The following is a 23,858-nucleotide window of genomic DNA, read 5'->3' on the forward strand; positions in this document are numbered from 1 at the left end:
TCTTTTAGAGTAGACTCACACTATCCATTAGTTGCTTTTAGTCTTACCCCTGGAGAGTAGACAGTACTGCTTCTGTACAGATGAAGCTAATTCAGAGATGAGGAGATATCTCCCAAATCACATAGTTTTTGGTGCAGTGAAATGAGGACTAGAACCCAAACCTTACACTCTGGTGCCCTTTCCATGCCCTACCACTTCCCCTTTCCTCGTGGACAGAGAGCCCTGACCATACAAAAGTGACCTGTGTGCTGCGGCCATGCGTGTCTGTTATTGCTAAGGGAAGTGAGGGACCCGTGCCCACCAGGTCAGTTCTCCAGCACCCAGCAAGATGGCTACAGCTATTTAGTGAAGCGAAGTTAGATCCAATGGTCAAGAACCACATCTGCCTAGAAATCTGGGACCACTCTCTACCTGGGAGCCCTCATCTCCCAACACCTGCCTTTGGGGAAAACTGTTCCAAGAGTTACCATCCTCCTCTCCAGATGAGAAAACTGGAAAACAGATGAGGACCAAAGCCATCAGGAGGAAATAGGACTACATGTTCTTGACTTGTAAAAGGACTGCCCCTGAATCACGCTAATCACTGTAAGTTTCTTGAGAAAGTTGAATTTATCCTACTTCAAATGCCTGCTCCTCCAAAGGCCATTCTTTCAACGCCCACATAATTGCTAAGCAACTTTGGTCTCATTCCTCAATCCGAAGAATAAACTATTGTTACTACAATAAAAGATCCATATCCATGCCAGGCCCTCATCATTCCAGTTCCTTCATAGCTGTCTGCCAGTGCTTCTGCAGGGCCTCTGCCGACAAGAAATGACTAACTGCTCGTGTGGTCGGTTCCTGTTCAGTGGTTTGCCGTTTACCCTTTTTAAGTATTTCACTCCAACTATCATGGAAAGAAACCAAGGATGATGAACGACTACACAGTGTTTTGACACACCTGAGTGCCTAATGCTCACCCTCCTCCCTCCCAAAGATGCAGAGATTACAAAGGTTCTCTGAAAAGAAGGCCCCGCACCCCCCACCCAGCGCCGACCCCAGTCACACACCGTTTCCCTTTACAGGATGTGCGTAATGGGCAAAATTCAACACTGAAAAAAAGAGGGGCGGAGATCCCAACAAGCTTATCTCAAGGGACACAATTACAGAACTAAAATTCATAATGGGTAATCTTTTTTTAAAGCGTGAAAATTCCCGTCTGATTAATAAAATTTCAAGCTGATGGCGAATTACCAGAAAACTCTTCCTAACAGAACGACCAGTTTCCTACCCATGCTATGCCCTGCCTTAAGAGCATTGTCCTAATAGAAATCCCACCCCTTACCACAAGGACTCGTTTTCCCTTTCCTGACAATATCTTTTCGTCCTGCTTGTCACTGCTTAAAGCCTGCTTGCTTTCTCTTAAATTATCTGTATTATATGCAGCCTTAGAAATCTCAACGTCATCTCTGACTCAAGTCCCTGAATGCAATCAATCACCATCTTAGCCACTTCTACCACATTCATCTTCAAGGGCTGCTTACCTCACGTTCCCACCTTGTCTAAAAGTCATAAAAAGCCTACAAAAGTAAAAATCAAGGAGGTTTATGCCCTTTGGCAAGCCAGTCCCACTTTACTTTCAGCCTTATTTTTTCCCACCCTTCTGCACCAACTGTACAAAACTAGCCAAACAAGTTTATGCAGAACACCTTAGGGGCTTGCCCAGTGGCTCAGCAGTAAAGAACCCGCCTGCAGTGCAGGAGACTCAGGCGACACTCAGGTTCAACCACTGCATCAGGAAGATGCCCTGGAGGAGGGCATGGAAACCCACTCCAGTATTCTTGCTGGAAAATTCCACGGACAGAGGAGCCTGGCAGGTTATAGTCCATAGGGTCGCAAAAGGGTCGGACACAACGGAAGAGACTGAGTACAGCACATCAAGCAAGCCCTGTATCACTTCCCTGTCCCCCTCCAGGCCTCTGCTCCAACCACCCCTACACCTCCATTTCTACCTAACATAAATGCCATTCCTTTCTAAAGCCTCCACCACCCAAAATCAAGACGGTCTTCCCCATTCTGCATTTCCCAAGCACTCTGTATTTCTTATCTTACACTCCTGCACATGATTTACTCTCTCCCATAAGACTAAATTTCTGAAAGGTCCATGTCTTATCCACCCTTGCATTCCCAGAGTACCTAGCATGCTACTCAGAACGCAGAAGGCTTTCAATAAATGCTGAACAAATTCCTTCCAAAAATCCTCCTTTGACAGTAAAACCATAATAAGTTTAGCAGTGACAACAATCTTAGGAAATATCCTATCTCTTCATTTCACTGATAAAAAGACTGAGGCCTGAGACTTGTCTAAGCCACACACACTGTTGCAGGTCAGGAAGCAACAGTTAGAACTGGACATGGAACAACAGACTGGTTCCAAACAGGGAAAGCAATACGTCAAGGCTGTATATTGTCACCCTGATTATTTAACTTATATGCAGAGTAATCATGAGAAACGCTGGGCTGGATGAAGCACAAGCTGGAATCAAGACTGCCAGGAGAAATATCAATAACCTCAGCTATGCAGATGACACCACCCTTATGGCAGAAAGTGAGGAAGAACTAAAGAGCCTCTTGACAAAAGTGAAAGAGGAGAATGAAACAGCTGGCTTAAAATGCAGCATTCAGAAAACGAAGATCATGGCATCTGGTCCCATCACTTCATGGCAAATAGATGAGGAAACAGTGGAAACAGTGTCAGACTTATTTTGGGGGGTTCCAAAATCACTGCAGATGGTGACTGCAGCCATGAAATTAAAAGATGCTTGCTCCTTGGAAGAAAAGTTATGACCAACCTAGACAGCATATTAACAAGCAGAGACATCACTTTGGCAACAAAGGTCCATCTAGTCAAAGCTATGGTGTTTCTAGTAGTCATGTATGGATGTGAGAGGTGGACTATAAAGAAAGCTGAGCGCCAAAGAATTGATGCTTTTGAACTACGGTGTTGGAAAAGACTCTTGAGAGTCCCTTGACTCTCAGGAGATCTAACGAGTCCCTCCTAAAGGAAGTCAGTCCTGAACCTTCATTGGAAGGACTGATGCTGAAGCTGAAACTCCAACACTGGCCACCTGATGTGAAGAGCTGACTCATTAGAAAAGACCCTGATGCTGGGAAAGATTGAAGGCAGGAGGAGAAGGGGACGACAGAGAATGAGATAATTGGATAGCATTACCGACTTGATGGACATGAGTTTGAGTAAACTCCGGGAGTTGGTGATGGACAGGGAGGCCTGGCATGCTATAGTCCACGAGGGCGCAAAGAGTCAGACATGACTGAGAGACTGAACTGAACTGAACTGATGAGTAACAAATCGGAACCAAGAACCCAACTCTCCTAACTGCCTGTCCCACAGTCAAGCCCTGTGCTGGAAGCGTCATCTGCTACCTAGTCGCATCACTCAAGACTCAGTCACTCTTCATAAACTCCAGGAATCCTTCACTGCCCCCTCTGCCCACTGAACTCCTATTTAGCACTTACATGAATTCTGCTTCATACACTAGCAATATCTCAAATACCTAACTGTGGCTCAGAGAGGGAGGAAACCCTGCCTAAAACTGTTCTTCCATATCCTTCAGTGACTAGCAGAGGGTCAAGGGAGGACTCAATAGGAATGTAACACTCACAGACACATTAAGGCAGGATAGCTAACGCAAAATCACCTGTTGCAATGCTGTCCACAGAGCACACGCCATTAAACTACAGCATGGGCTTCCCAGGTGGCTCAGTGGTGAAGAATCCCCCTGCCCGTGCAGGAGACCCGGGTTCAATCCCTGGGTCAGGAAGATCCCCTGGAGAAGGAAATGGAAACCCACTCCAGCATTTTTGCCTGGGAAATCCTATGGACAGAGAAGTCTGGTAGGCTACAGTCCACAGGGTTGCAAAAGAGTCAGACAAAACTCAGCAACTAAACAAAAATGACAAACTACAGGATATGCCACTGGATTACATTTTAAACAGACTATCTTTAAAAAGTTATTTTGAATAGTTCACTAACTTGGCCCTCTTCAGAAATCAGAAAGAAAATACTGGTAAATCTGACCACATAGAAGTTCTTAAATTTCCTTTTAAAAAGAGACACCATAAACAAAATAAGGCCAATAGCTCCAATACTCAAATTACTCCTAGAAATTATTAAGAAATGAACACCTAATTTTAAAAATGGACAACAGACATGAATAGGAAATTCACAAAAGCAGTGACTAATTACTAATAATCAGTCATTAGCAATGACTACTAATAATTAGTCATTATTAGTAATGACTAATAAATATAGGAAAAGATGCTTTACTTCACTAGTAATCAACATAATACACATTAAAAAAGCAACTACTTTTTCGCCTGAAAAGCAACTCCTGGCATTTGAGCAGACATGGGAGAGTAAAAATTGCCAACATCCAATACCAGAGAAGGTATAGAGCAAGTTTTCTCCACCACTACTGACATTTTAGACCAGATAACTCTTTGCTGGGGAGCAGGGAGAAGTGTCCTATGCATTGTAGGAAGTTTCACAGCATCCCTGGCTGAAACCACCAAAACATTTCAAATATCTCTGAGTAGTAAAGCAGTTAAATAAAGCATGACTCATCAACACAGTAACACAGCTCATAGTCATTATAAAGAATGATGGTGTCTGTGACTATGTGCATTGACATGGAAACATGACCCTAACACACTGATTAAGAAAACAGGTTACAAAAGCATATGAAATAGGATCCTATTTACCTAAAGGAATATATATGTATATGCACATGTGTGCACGAATGTATATGCTTGTAAGCAGTAAGGGAGATGGAGGAAGGATAGGGAGGGACAAAGAAATGTTAAAAGGATAATCCCTGCAAAGGTAACTGCATCTGCCTTTAGTGGTAGGATTCCAGGTGCTTTTATCTTTGTCTCTATACTTTAAGGTACTGTTTGAATATTCTAGGTACTATCTTTAAAATGAGAAAAGGCGAAGCTTTTATATTTATGTAAAATTTAAATATATTTATGTAAAATTATTAATGTTAAATGAATTTTTAAAAATTCCAGATAGAAAGCACCAATAAAATTATATGAAGAGATCACTGTAGGACTATAAAGTTGATGAAATTAACTCACTTTAGTCATCCATAAAGAACTATGCTTTGCCATGCCTCTTGAAGAAGCCACACTGTGGGCAACAAAGTCCCTATCTGAGCAGCCTCCTTAGATTCCAGCCTCCCACTGGATCACAGCATAAACAAATGTCTTTAAGAAGATAATTCATGTATAAGAAGTAAGCCTCTGTTTCTCCCACTACTCTGTAAGCTCCTTAGAGAGAGGGTCTATAGTTTATCTATCCTGTAATACTAAAACCTAATGAAATGCTGAGAAGACAGCGTCTGATGCCTACAAATGTTTGCTAAATGAGTCCCATTTAAGAATTTTCTTTATTTATTTTTTTTGGTTTAGTTTCATTTAGCTTGTTTCTCCGTAATCTAGATGTGGGTTTTTAAAATGTACTTCACTAAACTACCAGCATATTCTTTCCAGAAAGAATTTTTAATTGGAATCTCTAATTCAGATAATTTTTAAAGCTTAAAAAAAAAAAACTCTATACAATACCTCTATTAGTCACTAACACTCCCAGAGTTAGCAGGCATTACTCATCTGACCTGAGACTTAGTAAAGCAGTCCAGTTTCTCAAAATTCCAGGAAAGATTTTTGAGGAAAGGACTCAAGAGAAATTAACAAGTGTATGAGAGAGAACTGTACAGTAGAAGACAGAGAAACCAGGTAGTTTAATTTAGTATACTCTTCTCCAAGAGATCTGAAGCCATAGTGTACACCCAAGGTGATGACAAAAAAGATCACAAATCTGAGGGTTGACCTCTGCTGTCCCATCCTTTGACCACTCTGGCCCCTTGTCCCCTCTAGTCACTATAATATGGCTTCTTTCTATCCCTATCAGGGTCATAAAATTGCTTTCTCAAAAAGACTCTGTGGCAGACACAGAGCTGCAGCACTCAAGAAAGGAACTGAGGCCCAGCTACAAGGAGTAGCTAAGGTTAGCAGAGCCTCCAGCTGTTAGTACCTCTGGGGTCCACCTCAGCCAATGACTGAGCAAGGCAGTGACATCATTTCTCCCCAGTGCGGGTATCCTCCAAGAGGCCATCTTTGCTCCAGAGCTCCTGGTTTTGTCAAGTCCATGTCCTAGATTGACAGCTCCTTTTCCCAATCCTGCTTCCTCTCTCTTTTTCTCCTCCATTCGTGTTTCTCCCCAGTAACCCTCTGCACTTCCAGCTCTGTCTCAACATCTGCTTCCTGGAGAACCCAACCTGGGACAGACATCTTCTAAACAATTCACTCTCCCAAGTTCCTGGCAGTCGGGATCATCCTTTCCACTTAAGACTTTCTTGGTCCCACGACATACTAGCTCTACCTTGCTCTGTGTTTATGGGTTCACTTTCCTCACCCTTTATTCTCCATTCTGGACATTTTTCAAAGCCTAATTTTGAGCCCTTAGTTCTTAAAAAGTGCTTTAATTCTGACAACAACAAGTCACCTTAATGACTCCCAGATTCCTTTCTAGTCTTGACCTCTCAACTGAGCTCTGGTTTATATCACTAATATTAAAGATTTCCAGGCTAAATTTGTCTCAATCCAAAAAACTGAAAGGACAGTTCATTATCTTTCTCCCCCAAAACAGGTTTCCCACCCTGATTCTGACTGTGGTACCACCATTCCCTTAACAACAAAACTATGGACTCTCCTCTTGTACTTTTTTATATAGTTTGTCTTATTTCTGAATCCAATTCAATCCTCTCCCCCAGGGTCAATCCCTCTCCTCACCGACTCGTGCCTCCCTGTTGGTGAAAGATTAACCAGAGACGGTGAGGCTGGGGGAACAAAGGCTTCCTGCCCTCACCAGCAGGTCCCATTCTCCCTTCTGAGGCCCTAACAGAGACCACTCATCAGGATACGACATGGTAAACACATCAAGCTGATGAAGTTCAATTAGAAGGCTGACTTAAAGATCTTGTCTGCTATTCCACATTTCACAAATGCACAAGATGAAGCTCGGGAAGAAGAAACCTCCAAGGGTCACACACAAACAAAAGGCAGAGACAAGTCTCCCGACTCCCTAACCAGTGCTCTCTTTCTCCTGACACTTTTTCCTCTGTCTCCAAGGGATTTCCTTTCCAAATCTTTCACCACAAATGCGCTTACTGAGGAGCCACACACATTCCTTAGGGTCAATGACAACGGACTATTGCTGTAGAAGCATTCTCTGACCCAATGCCTCCAATCCTCACCACAGCTAAGTACTTCCCTTCCTCTGTGTTTCCCAGCACTGTGTACTTTCTTTATCTCATTATATCTGGACTGTCAGCTTGCTGATACGTTTCACTCACAAGACTTCAAGCTCCATGAGAGTAGGGAGCTTGTTGGTTTTGATTCCCAGGGCCACCACCCCAGTCTAGCACACATCAATCTTTACAGCAGTCCCTCACTTGGTTCCTCATCTCCAGCCTCTCACCTCTATTATCACACCCACATCATGAGAAAAATCTCAGAACTCTCTCTGTCACGTATCTACCCTCCAAAGTTTAATAACTTCCCCTCTTTAGAGGATCAGTTCTAAACTACTCATTCTAACATAGTCAAGAAATACACATTAATCATTTATTCTGTACAAGAACAAAATCATCTAAAATGTAATCCCATCTCCCTTTAAATCCTGATTTTCCACCATGTCTCAAAACAAACACGCTACTCAAAGTATTTCCTTATCGCTCACAATACTGTAAGTTTCAGCTCTTGCTCTCATGCACAGGGCCACCACCATAACTGCCATCTTTCTTTGACTATACTGGACAAGATCAGCCCCACTCCCTCCAGAAGCAGCTGACAGTCTATCCCTTCCATAAAATGTTTTGTCTACAACCGTGTGCATTTTTTTCTCTATTTCCTTTAAACTTCTACAGCAGCTCCATCTGACAGAAACAGAATGCAAACTACAAATGGAATTAAAGTTTTAATAGCTACATTTTTAAAATGTACAAAGATGCAAAAGTTAAAAAAAAAAGCTAACATTAAATTTACTAATATATCTAAAATATTACAACTACAACATGTAATCAATGTTTTTAAATCTTTCAAAGAGCTGTTTTACATTCCTGTACTAAGTCTCTGAAATCCAGTGTATATTTTATATTTATAGCACTTCTCAATTTGGACTAGCTGCTTTTTCAATGCTCAATAGCCAAATGTGGTTAATGGCTAATGTACTGAACATCATATTCCATAGTTATTTTCCACACTTGTAGACTTAGCTTATATATTAACTTCTTGTAGTCATTTCATGTATTGTCTTCTTTACTAAACCACTTGCTTCTCAATGTAAGGGGCAATGGTGTACAATTTTCACTTCCCCAGAGTCCAAGCAAAAGGTATAGATTAAAACCTTCAAATTTACATGCTGCTTTGTAGATTAGTTTTCTTCAGCATCAGTGTGTGGTAAGAAATAGTTGGCTAGTAAATGTTCTGTTGTCACACATAAAGGCTGTAAGCTTCATTTATTCAAGCAAGTATGTTGTTTAAACGTCTTCTTATTCCCATTTAACAGATCCCAGGTGGCACAATGGTAAAGAATCCATTGCCAGTGCAGGAGACGCAGGAGACTCAGGTTCGATCCCTGGGTCAGGAAGATCCCTTGGAGTAGGAAATGGAAACCCACTCCAGTATTCTTGCCAGGAAAATTGCATGGACAGAGGAGCCTAGCAGGCTACAGTACATGGGGTCGCAAAGAGTTGGACAGGACTGGACACGCACACACTTAAAATACAATGAGCAAAGCAAATTCCCCAAAATCATCCCAATGAAGAACTTCAGAATTTCAACCTAGTTTGATCTGCTAACACCGTGGTGGTCCACTGCACGCACTCACGTGTGCGCAGTCACGTCTGACTCTTTGCAAAGCCATGGGCTGTAGCCCACCAGGCTCCTCTGTCCATGCAATTTTCCCAGCAAGAATACCGGAGTGGACTGCCATTTCCTACTCCAGGGGATATTCCTGACCCAAAGATCGAACCCAAATCTCCTGTGTCTTCTGCACTGGCAGGCAGATTCTTTACCACTGTGCCACTTGGGAAGCCGGTGTCCCATTATCTAATAGTATCTTCTCAAATCATCACTGAAGGGAGTCATGAGAGTTAAGTCAGCTGCCCACCAGCTCCTGCTCTCACTCCAAGGTAACAGCATCTGGCTGAGACATCAAATATCCTATGAACTAAAAGAACTGATGGAGATGTGCAGCCTGGTGGAGCAGACAGTGCTCCATCCTCCTAGAGCTGCCTACCCAGTGAAATATAATACCTTCAACGTTGTCCCCTTGACAGAACAGCTTTCATCCTAACTGCCGCACTTCTGGTTGGTACACCAGGCCCACATAATAACACTCTCCTGGTAGCTGTGAAGCTAATAATTCCTAAAGAAGCAAAAGGCAGAGAAGAACCTTGAGATGAAAAAATTATTTTTTCCAATAGTGCAGAAATCTCTTCCTAACTGTAAGATCTCCTTACAAAAAATTTGACTGTATACAGATTTACTCCCAAATACTTTTCCACAATTAAAACCCTAATCTCTGAAAACAGCAGTCCATGAGGTTGCAAAGAGTCAGATACAACTTAGCAACTAAACAACAGCAACCAGCAGTTTCAAGTACACACAGATTGGGGTTAAAAAAAAAGAAGGAATCTGAAGGTAGAATGAGAAGAAGTAAATAAAGCAGAGAGCAGAGCAGAAAAACAGATTCATGAAATGAAGCCTTGGGGAACATAAAGGAAACTGAGCCAAAGGCTCAGGAAGGGAACTGGGACACACGTAGGAGGAACTGAGGAGAAAAGCTGGGAGTATCTGGATTTCAATGTGCCAACAGTCACTGAGGGGATTACAGTAACCCTCCTGTTGGGGAAAATGAGAGGGCAAACTGTGTAAGTGAGAAAAGGTCATTCAAAGCCTCTTCCGCCTCTAGCTTCCAGTTACTATGTACCTCTGGGACTGCAGTAAGACCCCAGAGGAAATACAAAACGGGGACCAGGAAGGTTAAGAGTCACTGAGTCATAAGATTAGAAAAGCACTGGCTATTAAGATGGAAGGTCACACATAAAAATACACCTCACGGATTGCATACCATCCCCAATAAAGCAAAAGCTTACATGTATTTCAATAAACGAAAAACTTCCCATCTATCTTACTGAAAAGTTTCTAGCAAATGGAAAAAGGAAATAATCTAGAATCCATTATTACCATTTTAAGATTTTTACATGTCTCTCACAAGCTCTTTATTTGGAAAGCTGTCTTTATTGTTTCATTTTGGTGAGATACAAAAAAATATTTACAAAGACTTTCACAGACTCACTCGTGAGTTACACTCTGGTCCTCTAAACGGGGATTTTTTTTTTTTTTTTAAATTAGATTTTTAGAACAGAAACAGCTTTAACCACAGGGGTTAACAGAAACATAACACTAAAGATTAGAGAGAGAATACTTACACATGCCAAATTCACAAGAATTAACCAAATCTCTTACATTGTGTTTCACACAAAGAAAGCTCTTTACTGCAACTTGCTTCCTTTATATTTTCAACAGATTGCTGGCCTGGCTCAATTACTTCTAAAGCTAGCAAGATTAAAATTTTTTGAGGCTAAATGCCTACACGGGAACAAAACATATGACATTATTCACAAGATATTCAAACAACTGCATGGCCAAACTTTAAAAATATTCAGTTGAAAATCTATCATTGAGAAATGAATAAAGATTCAAAGTATTCATGTTGCTCCTCAAATTGTTTTCATTTAGATTCTCACTAGTTGTGAGCTCTTTTACCTCAAAAGGGCACAATTTAAAACAAAACAAAATCCTGTGTTTCTAAAAACAACAGGATAAAAGTGCAGAGACAATAAGCTTATTTCAAGATATTTCCAGCACTGACATGTAATTCACACTGCAACCATAATTTTAAAGTAAAATCATAACAGAGGTTGCAAAAATATCACTAGATTTTACTATAATTAAGAAAACATTTACTAATAACAATAAAAGTAATAATTTCAAGGAACTTTTTTTATTGAAGTGTAGTTGATTTATAATGTTCTGCTGGTTTCAGGGGTACAGCCAAGTAATCCAGGTACATATACATGTGGAGGGCGGTGTACATATATTCTTTTTTCAGGTTTTTTTCCCTTATAGATTACTACAAAATATTGAGTAGAGTTCCCTGTGCTGTACAGAAGGTCCTTGTTAGTTATCTGTCTTCAACATAGTAATATATAGATGTTAATTCCAAACTCCTAATTTATCCTTTCCTCCCCCCTTCCCCTTTGGCAACCATAAATTTGTTTCCGATGTGGAAATTTATCTCCTATGGGTATTTACTTCATTCTTCTTTATGGCTAGATAATATTCCATTGTGATATATATATATATATATATATATCTTCTTTATCCATTCATTCTAAATAGTGCTGCAGTGAAGAGATGCATGTGTCTCTTTTAATTATAGCTTTCTCCAGGTGTGAGATTGTTGGATATGACAATTCTATTTTTAGTTTTTTAAGGAACCTCTATACTGTTCCGCATAGTGGCTGCACCAATTTACATTCCCGCCACCAGTGTAGGAGAGTTCAATTTTAAGGTACATTTAGATTTCTAGAAGGAATATTTAAAAAATTAGTTAACAGTGGTTACCTTGAGGGTAGATAACTAGTGTGGGCCAGAGTACAGATGATACTTACTTTTCACTGTCCTAAATGCTCTTTTGAAAATTATGAATTTTATACCATGTATATATAGGAGGTATTCAAAAAGGTTTTTTTGGTTTACATTTTTTAAATGATAGGCTTCATCTTTTCATCTTCTTAGAATTGCATGTATTAGAATTCCAAGAATCTCTACTAAGTAACACTGGAGATTTAATATCTTTCTGCAAGACCACTGAAATTCTAAATCACCTGAAGATATTTTTAAAATATCAGTGGAGTGCTTCCCTGGTGGTCAGTGGTTAAGAGTCGGCCCTGCAATGCAGGGGATACTGGTTCCATCCCTGATCTGGGAAGATCCCACACGTTGCAGAGCAACTAAGCCTGTTCGCCACAAATACTGAGTCTGCACTCTAGAGCCCAAGAGCTGCAACTACGAAAGCCTGGGTACCCCCAGAACCCATGTTCTGCAAGAAGAAAAGCCATTGCAATGAGAAGCCCGTGCACCGCAAGAAGAGGGTAGCCCCTGCTCGCTGCAACTAAAGAAAACCCATACACAGCATCAAAAACCCAGCACAGCCACAAATAATTAAATAAATAAAACGAAACACCAGTGGAGAAGAATTGCTGCTTCTCCTTCAAATAATATGCCCAATATCTTTTTCCCTTATGAATTTAAGAAATTTACATAACCTAAAAGTAACAATGTCTGCTTCAGATGGCACATTAATAAAGTTTCCTAAAATATGGAATCTACACACAAAAGTCCCTTCTTAAAAAACAACAGACAAAAGAAGGGCACAAAGATCAAAACCAACGGAAAAACTGGTGAAAAAAATTTCTAAAACATTAAGCTCAATAATGTTTACTCAGCCACCTATATGTATGGATCTTCCTATACTGAAAAATTTCCATCAAAATCTCTCTCAGTTTTTAACCTCTCATCAGTTATCACAGAATATACTGAAATTGCATACAATAAACTACAGTTTGTTCTAAGGAAGGACTGTTCATATAAGTATAAAAGCAAGTAAAGAATGTGTTTCTGAGATTTCTTTCCCACCATTAGTCCACTGCTATCTACTTTCACAGGTGAAAAGTAGATCTCTACACAATCAGAACAAGCTTAACTTAAAACGGTAACTTAGTTTAGTATCCCTCTGTATTCCAGCCTGAAAAAGAGATCAAACCAATGACAATTTAAAAAATGAGTTGCCTTGCAACACTGCAATTACAAATTAAGCTAACATAGCTGATGATTCTACAGGGGTACACAGGCTGACTATGGAGGTGAAGATCTATACAGCTACGACTCAGGTGAGGAGCCAGAAATGCCTCAGCTAGAGCCAGAGAGTCACCTGGAGCGGGTGCACGGACTGCCAGCAAGAAGCTAGAGGGGTAACAGGAAATGTGGGAGGAAAATGAAAAAAGACTGGAGGCCAGGAATGAGGCAGAGTTGGTTCCCTATTTGTGGGAGGGCGGGAGGGCATGGAAGGGGTCAGGCGGCGACTGGAGGTGGAGTTTACAAAGAAACATCACTGCGACTAGAGGACTACTCAACATCTGCTTCTGTAGCAGCTTATGTAAATCACAAGTAGTTTTTAAATTCGTTCTCTATTTTTATCTTATTGGTAAGTTTAATGAAACTATGTTTACCTCAACAAATATCTTTCTTAATTTTTTTTTGGATTTTAAGTTTCAAAATTTCTACAGATAGCAATTTTTGTTTTACTCAAAAACAGACTATTATTTAATAATAAAATTTAGGTGTCAAAAATAAGCTTTTTGACTTGAGGCTGTCAAGGGGGAGAGGATGTGGAGAGGGATAGATTGGGAGTTTGTGATGAGCAGACACAAGCTATTATATATAGGACAGATAAACAGTAAGGTCCTACTGTCCAGAGAATGATAAACCATAATAGAAAAGAATATGAAAAAGAAGGTGTGTGTGTATATATGTATATATATATATATATGTATAACTGAATAACTTTGGTATATAGCAGAAATTAAAACATTCTAAATCAACTATACTTCAATGAATTTTTAAAACAAATTTTTTTAAAAAAATTAGCTTTTGAGAAAATAATAATAAATGAAACAACTGACAAAGGATTAATTTCCAAAATATACAAGCAGCTCATCCAACTCAATGCCAGAAAAACAAACAATCCAATCAAAAAGAGGGGAAAAGACTTAAACAGACATTTCTCCAAAGAAGACATACAGATGGCTAACAAACATATGAAAAGATGTTCAGCATCGTTCATTATCAGAGAAATGCAAATCAAAACTACAATGAGATATCACCTCACAATTGTCAGAATGGCCATCATCAAAAAGTCTACAAACAATAAATGCTGGAGAGGGTGTGGAGAAAAGGGAATGCTCTTGCACTGTTGGTGGGAATGTAAATTGATACAGCCACTATGGAAGATGGTATGGAGATTTGTTTAAAAACTAGGAATAAAACCACCATATGACCCAGTAATCCCACTCCTAGTCATATACCCTGAGGAAACCAAAATGGAAAAAGACATATATCCCATTGTTCATTGCAGCACTATTTACAATAGGCAGAACATGGAAGCAACCTAGATGTCCATTGACAGATGAATGGATAAAGAAGTTGTGGTACATATACACAATGGAATATTACTCAGCCATAAAAAGAACACATTTGAGTCATTTCTGATGAGAGTGATGAACCTAGAACCTATCGTGAAGAGTGAAGTCAGTCAGAAAGAAAGATAAATATCGTGTTCTAATGCATATATACAGAGTCCAGAAGAATGGTACTGAAGAATTTACTTGCAGGGTGGCAATGGAGAAAGACACACAGAGAATAGACTTGTGGACATGGGGAGAGGGGAGGAGAGGGTGAGATGGATGGAAAGAGTAACATGGAAACTGACATCACCATATGTAAAATAGATAGCCAATGGGAATTTGCTGTATGGCTCAGGAAACTCAAACAAGGGCTCTGTATCAATCTAGAGGTGTGGGATGGGGAGGGGAGGGGAGGGAGGCTCAAAAGGGAGAGGATATATGTGTACCTATGGCTGATTCATGTTGAGGTTTGTCAGAAAACAGAAAAATTCTATAAAGCAATTATCCTTCAATAAAAAAATAAATTTAAAAAAATAAGCTTTTTGTACTGGGTCCCTCAAGGAAATACTTATTATAACAGAGACCAGAACATTTATCTAAATGAGAACTATACTACAAAGTAATCTCCTTAAAAGTAAAAGATAACTTTATTCCCAAGATAATGCCAATATTCCAAACTTTTCACAACTTCAGGCTTCCCTGGTGGCTCAGTGGTAAAGAATCCACCTGCCAAAGCAGGAGACACAGGTTCGATCCCTGATTCAGGAAGATCCCACATGCCGCACAGCAACTAAGCCCAAGCGCCACAACTAATGAGCCTGGGCCCTAAAGCCCGGGGGCCACAACTACTGAAGTCCACACACCCTAGAGCCTGTGCTCCACAACAAGGGAAACCACTGCAATGAGAAGCCTGCACACCGTATATGAAGAGTAGCCTCCACTCGCCGCAACTAGAGAAAAGCCCACATAGGAATGAAGACCCAGAACAGTCAAAAATAAGTTAATAACATCATTTTTAAAAAAAAGAAAATAAAGAAAATTTCACAACTTCCCTTCAGAAAAGAAATATGTAGTTTATGACCTACAGCTGGAAAAAATCAGTCATTATTTTACAATCTCCAAATATATATACATAATTAATAATAAGTTCTCAAAGATAACAGACCATGTCTTCTTTGAAAAATCCCTTCTCCCTCAGCACCAATGCTGTCCCAGAATGGTTCTTGCATCTCACTTCTGCATCAGGCTTCTTTTCTTCCCTCTACCCTAGCCATTCTCCAAGGCCATTGCTGAATTTCTCTCCTCTTTCCAAGCTTCAACTACTAGATCTGTACCAACAGCCCCGCACTTCTCCAAGAACATCATCTCCAGCTAAACCTCCATCCATCAAGGACCTCAACAACTCTTTCTTCTTCCTACACACAAACACACTCATATCCTACACTTCAATCAAAATAAGTCACACCGAAGTCTCTATACATAAGTGCCTGATGAATTTCTGTGGCCTGCAGCAGTTTACATGGATCCCTTAGAGCTAAAAGCAGTCAATAAATATCCATTGAAAGGATAAATAAATGAATGAATGAATGCTGTTGTTCTTGTTGTCCAGCTGCTAAGTCATGTCTGATTCTTTTGCAATCCCATGGACTGTAGCCTACCAGACTCCCCTGTCCATGGGATTTCCCAGGCAAGAATACTGGAGTGGATTGCCATTTCCTTCTCCAGGGGATTGAACCCTGTCTCCTGCATTGGCAAGCAGATTCTTTACCACTGAGTCACCAGGCTACCTGCTGAATGAATTAATAGAATGGGCTTAATTCTCCCCCATACCACATAATCACACCCTAGCTTTCTTCAGAGATCACTTCAAAGCTTTTTTTCATGAAGTAATTTCACCAGTAAAAACTACTGGTCTCTTCCTCTAAAATCCCATGGCCTCTTATCTTCTATCACATTCAGCATCTTCCTCTCAATAGTATTTCTGTACTTCTTATCTGTCACCAGATCTTACATTTTTTAAGGATAGGGTAACTCTCTGAGTAATATAATCTACATACATACCAGAAAGACAGAGAGAGAAAGAGAGATTTCCCTAATGGCTGCTTAAGTTTTTAGTTTGCCTACCAAAATTTAAACTCTTTAAATGCAAAAACTGATGTTTCTTTCTCCTCCACCTGTGCCATCCATATTACCCTTAGAATTAGGCACAGTATCTAATAACACATAAAGTGTCACCACGAACATCAAAAACTGTGAAAGTAGTTCAAAAAGATAAGTGTCAAACATATTTTAGAATGCCCATATAGTTTTCCAAAGTGATAAATTTTAACCTCATTTTGGGTGTGTAACTTTTTTTCTATTTAATAAATCAATTCTATATTTCCTCCAAGGTATTAACTCGTAAAGAGCCTAAAAATACTAATTTTTTAATGAAATTACCATGATACCTTACACTGAGTATACACAAATGTCATTTAAGAACAAATGAATGAGCAAATTAAGGCAAAAATTCTTCCTAGCCAATGGATTACTGATTCTTTTGTGACCCCATGGACTGTAGCCCACCAGAGTCAAACTACAGAGTCAAAACTCCAAAAAGGAGAGAACTAAATAGCAATTTTCTAGTATTTCCAATTCCAGACACATTGGCAAGATGAACAGAACTAAATCAATCCCCAAATCTCTCAGTTAAGCTGACAAAGAGACAAAATACAAATACACGTTTGCATTATCAACATCTTGTGGGTAAAAGTTATGAACTGGGATTTATTTCCTGCCTAGGCTTCCCAAGCGGCACCAGGTGTTAAGAACCTCACCTGCCAATGCAGTAGATGTAAGAAAGGTGGGTTCCATCCCTGGGTTGGGAACCTACTCCACTATTGTTGCCTGGAGAATCCAGGAGAGAGGGGCTGTAGCTGGGCTACAGCTCATGAGGTCAAGAGTCAACATGATGGAAGTGACTTAGCATGCACACACACCAAGCCTGCAGTCAAGATTCCTCCAGACACCTTTTCCATAAGCAGCCACAAAGACAATGCTGAATGGTATACAACAAAAGTAATAGCAAACATTTCATTGACGTCATCAACTGGAAGACAAAAAAATGAAAACAAGAGTGGAAACAAACAGAAACCAAATAGTAAAATGCCAGCCCTAAATCGAACCACATCAATAATTAAATGTAATTGGTCTGTACACACGTAATTATAGATTATCAAAATGGATTAAAAAACAAGAACCAACTACATGCCATCTAAAGAAACTCACTTTAAACATGGTGGTATAGGAAAATTAAAAGTAAAAACAGTGAAGAGTAAAATTCAACTCTGTTCATAATTACCAAAAACTGTAAATAACACAAATATTATTCAAGAGTGAATGGAATAACCATGGTATATCCATACAGTGGAATACTGCTTAGAAACAAAAAGAATTATTGATACAACATCAGTGAATCTCAAAGGCATATATGCTAAATAAAAGAAGCCAATGTCAAAAGGTTACATACTCTGTGACTCCATTTTTATGACATTGTGGAAAAGACAAAACTACAGTAATTAAGAACAGGTCATCGATTGCCAGCAGTCAAGGAAGAGGGAGCAGCATGAAGGAAATTTTGGGGATGGTGTAACTGACAAAAACCCAATTTTGGTAGTAGTTATACAAATCTATGTATGTTAAAACTCAGAACCATCCACCAAAAAAGTTAATTTTACTCTGTTAATTTTAAAAATGTATTCAAATAAAGATTAAGTGGATGATCTCCATGAATTGTTCCAGACTATGATTTTGTGTATAAGAAAAGAGAGTAGGGTGAAAGGAAAACAGGCAGAATGCTGAGTCCTACTGGCATAAAAGCCACTAGTCATAAGAACCTCTGGATGACTGCACAAAATATACAAAGCAAACTCAATCTTCAGAAATTCACTCCCAGAAGAGGCTAAAAAAACGAGACATTCATGTCCAAAATGTGTATATTTTAAAATGCCTATGAATGGTTCTTCTTGTCTGTTTCCGTATTTTAAACTTTCAAGAAGCTGCCAATTTCTCCTGGCCAAGTGCCACTTGCCCTGCTTGCTGCTGCTGCCCTGCTTGGGGTTACTCAATTTACAAGCATTCCTTTATTCATACCTTACTCTCTCTTAATGATGGGGTCTTTGGCAGTCACAATAAAACCCTTTGCAGGGTGCCGATAGAGCTCCTCACCCGGAAACTGCGTTCCTGCGGGACACGGCACACCCTGGACTCGATCCAGACTTGAGGACGCCAGGTCGTCCTCACTAATCGGAAAGCGTCCCCCATTGCTACAGCGCCCCAAAAGCCGAGGCCGCCGAGGGCCGGGCCCTGGGGCACTTCTCCCTCCCTTCTCGGAACTGCCCGGTTGCCTGCGGTGCAGCTGGCCGTTTTGAGGACTGCCCCGGTGCGGAGCGTGCGCCTTGCAGGGCTCTGCCCAGGCACCTTGGGCAAGCCCCTTCCTCTCCCAGACAAGAGTGAAGAGGAAACTTTGGGTTAGTTTCCTAGGGAGCTTCCCACCGCCCTCTCGGAGTCTGAAACCTTCCCGGCCTCCTGTGCCAACAGGGAGCCGAGCTCGCCGCTCAGGGTCCCCACCCCCGCGGTCCCTTGCTCAAGGTGAGCCCTGGGGAAACTAACGCAAAACAAGAGGGAGTCCAAAAAATGCAAATGCCGGTCTCTGCCCCCTCCACCCCAAGCAGGCCGCTCGGCCACATTCTGGGCTGCCACTCCCTGTGGTCACCGCCCGCCTGCCCGCTTCCACCGGGGATAGTAGAGCGCGCGCCGAGGAGGGGCGAATAGGGATCTGGGAGAGGGTGTGCCCACCTTGAGCTGGGATTTGGAGACCTTGCCGCTGTGGTCCAGGTCGAGCGCGGTGAACGCATGCCAGATGCCCTTGAGCAGCTCATCCTTCAAGCTCCCCATGCCTGCGGCGCTGCTCCTCCGGCTGCGGCGACTGCCCCGCCAGCCACTCTGCGTCTGAAGCCCCTCGGCCTCTGCCTCCCCCGCCTGCCGAGCGGTCACGTGACCTCGCCAGGCCCGGCCCCGCCAGGCCCCGCCCACTCGGCGCCCTCGGGGGAACTGCGCTCCGCAGAGCGAGCCCGGAGTCGCGTGGTCTGCCTATCCCTGCGGGTGTGGACGCCCAGCCTTGTTTCCCGGCTAGGAAGACAGGCGACACCACGCACTCCCCTAGTGCTTCCAAAACCGGCTCGGGCCACTTTTCGGTACTTGCACGCCTTCCAAACAAGAGCCCCTATCCCGAGGAAAAATATGAGGGTAGAGGAGAGCAGCCTCCTTGGCTTCAGTACGCGTCCAGCAGCGACAAAGGGAGCCCTGGTCCTGACCCTAGAAGGGGGTCACAGTCTGAAGAGGCCAGACAAGATCCCCAAAAATTCCCGGGCAGGGCTTCAAATTCTGGCACAGTTCCTAGTGGGAGAGTACATGGAGCCGCAGGGGAAGCAGGGAAGGGCCTCGAGGGAAACTGGTTCATTCATTTCGTAAACCGTTTCTTGATGTCTACTGTGTAGTGGATTCCGGGGTCTCAGAGATGAGGTTTAAGGTGGGTTTAGAAGTCAAGAGAGTCAAGCAACATTTTCTTTCTAACTCTCAGCTGTTTAGGGTCAGTTCACAACTTACAGAGGGTTTGACATTCTGTTTCCTGATATTTCTGTGCTTGTATAATATGAGATCTGGAAGGACCCCAGTAAATCACTCCACCCATCTTACTAATCAGAATGGGTGGACCATTTAAAAGAACCTATCCATGCCCAGAAGAATGTCCTCTTCATTGTAGATGTTCATTTCATATCTGTTAACAGTGATCACTTGAGCTCTTTGGGCTTCAGATTTTCCACATATGAAATGAGCATGGTTGCTCCAGATGTTCTGGAAAGGCTCTGCTAGTGCTAGACAATAACTACTGCTGGCTGACACCAGTCTGATTAAGTCACCAGGCACAGTGCCTTGCATCTCCGATCCAAGACCAAATCTGGACAAAAAGGAGAAAAAAAACAATTACTAAGAATTTTCAAAGGGAAATGGTTCTCAGGTGGTTTTGTTTTCCTCTTTTATGTTCCTAAATGCATGTATATGCACTTTGTTAAAAGGAAAAGGGTATCATAAGCAAGGGGGATTTGGAGAGAGCAGAAAAGGAAGGAGCTACTTCAGTGAGCTTGAAGCCAAAGGGAACCTGGTGGGCCAGAGGAAGGGATAACCCAGTTGAAGGGAATGGGCAGAAGCAGAGGGACTGTCAGTCTCTCACTGGAGGGCACTCGAGCCCCTGCTTCTCCATTTGTTGGGACTTTGCTTTCTCTGCTAGAATCCAGTCTCCATCAGTGATCTTCCATACTCCAGGTCAAGTCTTCCAGTCAACAAAAACACATGATTTAACCTCTAATTTCTTCACGGAACTCAGCTTTCCCTGGGTAGTGACAAAAAAGAAACCCTCCTAATTCTCAAGGTTCAGATTAACCACTAGATGACACTCCTCCTTCTCTCTGTATCTGGAAGCACCAGAAAGATGTTTCAAAGCTTTTGCTGGGGTGAGGGGTGTCACATGACCAGCACATTCTGAACTTTGAAATTTTGACTTCTTCCACAATCCCCAGTCTCATAATCTGAACAAATTTTAAAGCAAAATAACGTCATAGGAACTGTGCTTCGGAACCTAGCAAATTATATTATCTGCTGCTGCATCACCAGTTAACCCAAAATTGGGCAGCTTAAAACAATAATAAACATAATCTCATATTTTCATCAATTTCTGGAATTTAGAAGCCATTTAGTCCTGTAATTCTGACTTGCGGACTCTTGAGAGGTTTCAGTCAGAATATGGGACTGTAGTAGTCATCTGAAGGGGAGGCTGGTGCTGTAGAAATTACTTGCATCTTGTTTCACCCTCATGGACGTGTTCACAAAAGGCCTCAGTTCCTCCCTATATGGGTTTGCCTACAGCTACTTGGATGTCCTCGCAACGTGTCAGCTGGCTTTTCCCAGAGAAGTGATCCAAGAAAGAGGTGGAAGCTGTAATGTCTTTTATGATACTACCGCAAAAGTCACGTATCATCACTGTAATATTCTACTGATTACTCAGGTCAGACCTATTTAAGGTGGGAGGGGAACTCCAAAACAGCATGAGTATCAGAAAGCAGGGCTTCCCAGGTGGCTCAGTGGTAAAAAATCCATCTGCCAACGCAGGAGATGTGGGTACAATCCCCGAGTCTGGAAGATCCTCTAGAGAAGGAAATGGCAACCCACTCCAGTATTCTTGCCTGAGAAATCCCAAGGACAGAGGATTGTGGTGGGCTACAGTCCATGGAGGTGGCAAAAGAGTTGGACATGGCTTAGTAACTAAACAACAATCAAAACCCAAGAATCACTGGGGCCCATGTTGGAAGCTGGCGACCACAAAGATGTATGGTAGAATCCAAACTCCACCATTTGCTCACCTGTGAGCAAATATGAAGCTTCATTTCTTCATGTAAAATGGGAAAGCTAATCTTTATCTTGCAAAGCTGCTATAAGGCTGAAATGAGACATCAGTATATGTGAGACACAGCACCCTGGCACCTGACAACTGTTGATATTTGGCTCTTGCGGTGGGTTTTCTGCTCTGTCAATTTAACTGAACTGAAATTCAGTTCCCCAAACTTCCCTTCCCATTCTGGTTCTGGGATAGGACCGGTCACAAGAGAAATCTGTGTAAGATTTGAAAGGAGCAAGTGAAGCAGCAGTGATTGTGCTCCATGGCTGATGCCAAGTACCAGCTGCAGATTGTAAACTTTTTACTGACCTGCTGGCACACTGCTAGTGCAGAGCAGCAACTGGTCCCCAGCTCCTCCACCTCCCACCACATCTCCTATTTCAGCTTCTCTTAGACTCTGCGGCCACCCAACATAAAGAGCCAATTCATTGGAAAAGACCCTGATGCTGGGAAAGACTGAGGGCATGAGGAGAAAGGGGCAACAGAGGATGAGATGGTTGGATGGCATCATCAACTCAATGGAGATGAGTTTGAGCAGACTCTGGGAGATAGTGAAGGACAGGGAAGCCTGGTGTTCTACAGTCCATGGGGCCGCAAAGAGTCGGACACGACTGAGCAACTGAACAACAAGCCTCTGGGGCAAGGCACACATGTAGTTCTGTGGTAAAGGCATTAACTTCCTGGGGAAGGTCACCTGCATCATCAATGTGAGAGAGAGCTATGGGTTCTGTTCTGACCTCACCGGTTCCGGTTTGTCCTTATGAATTCGAGTTTGCCCTCACTCTCTCCGAGTTCAATCTAAGTTGTCTTCCTGTTAGCTGTGATGACTATCAGTTTCAGGCCCATTTCTGGTTGCAGAGGCGATAGCCTTCCATAGACTTCTTCACCAGCCTTCTTTTGTGATCCCTGGTTAGTTTCCTCTGGTCCTCACAGAGGATCCTCTGATAAGCATGGAGTCTTAACCACTGGACCACCAAGAAACTCCCCCTCATAACTTTTTTAAAGGACCAACCCTGCTATTAGCTTGATCTTGTGTTTCTAGCCTCCAGAACCATGAGATAATAAATTTCTGTTATTTCAGCCACCAGTCTGTAGTACCTTACCATGGTACCGCTAGCAAACTAATAGTGTTGGACAAAAGGTTATAGCTAGCAAAAAGTTTGGCAACATTGTTAACTGACACAATGTAAAACATAGAAGGAGTATCTAATGAAAAATAGTAAGGATAGTTAATGATCTTATGGATCTGGCTAAGGAGATTTTCAGTCATAATGCTGAAATTGCCAACTGGCTTCTATTTGTCTAAGATAAAATACTTGAAGGGAGTTGAACTAAAGATGGAATTATTCAATTTGGAAGCTGCATTTAGAGGGACTGTTACAAAGCCAAGATATGCTGGGTTCAAAGATAAAACTGTTTCTAATTCCCAGTTTCTCCTGGTAAAAGACCTTCAAAGCAGGACACAGCCTAAGAGCAAAGATTAAATCCAGCACATTTCAAGAAAAGTAGAGGTAAAAATCATCTCAGGATTTTTTCAGCTCAAGGATCCAATGCAAGATTGAAAGGTATGCTTCACAGATACTCCCAGTTAGACAAAAAAAAAAAAAAGCTTTAAGACTTTAAAGAGCATCATCTCAGAGCATCTTGACTCTAAGATCAAGGAAGCTGCTGCTAAGTCACTTCAGTCGTGTCCAACTCTGTGCAACCCCATAGATGCAGCCCACCAGGCTTCCCCATCCCTGGGATTCTCCAGGCAAGAACACTGGAGTGGGTTTCCATTTCCTTCTCTAATGCATGAAACTGAAAAGTGCAGCTTTCCAGGCTCCTCCATCCATGGGATTTTCCAGGCAAGAGTACTGGAGTGGGAAGATCAAGGAAGAGAGGGGATTATATTTAAGAGACTTCAATGCATTTAATAGAAAATCCACAATGTTGTTAAGAAAATGATATTGGTAGAAGCACCATCAACTTGGACAGAAAAAAACAAAGAT

General features: G+C 41.7%; 1 protein-coding gene across 1 annotated transcript in view; it reads right to left on the reverse strand.

Annotated features, from left to right (window-relative positions):
- Nucleotides 1-19,383, reverse strand: part of SWAP70 (switching B cell complex subunit SWAP70) — a 76,183-nt gene extending 56,800 nt beyond the window's left edge. The window contains exon 1 of the mRNA XM_004016163.5: nt 19,212-19,383. Within this exon, the coding sequence (XP_004016212.2) occupies nt 19,212-19,310 (99 nt within the window). The 5' untranslated portion in view covers nt 19,311-19,383. The remainder of the gene's footprint in view (nt 1-19,211) is intronic.
- Nucleotides 19,384-23,858: the final 4,475 nt, after the last annotated feature.

The sequence above is a fragment of the Ovis aries genome, chromosome 15, assembly GCF_016772045.2.
Source record: "Ovis aries strain OAR_USU_Benz2616 breed Rambouillet chromosome 15, ARS-UI_Ramb_v3.0, whole genome shotgun sequence".
Taxonomy (NCBI): Eukaryota; Metazoa; Chordata; class Mammalia; order Artiodactyla; family Bovidae; genus Ovis; species Ovis aries.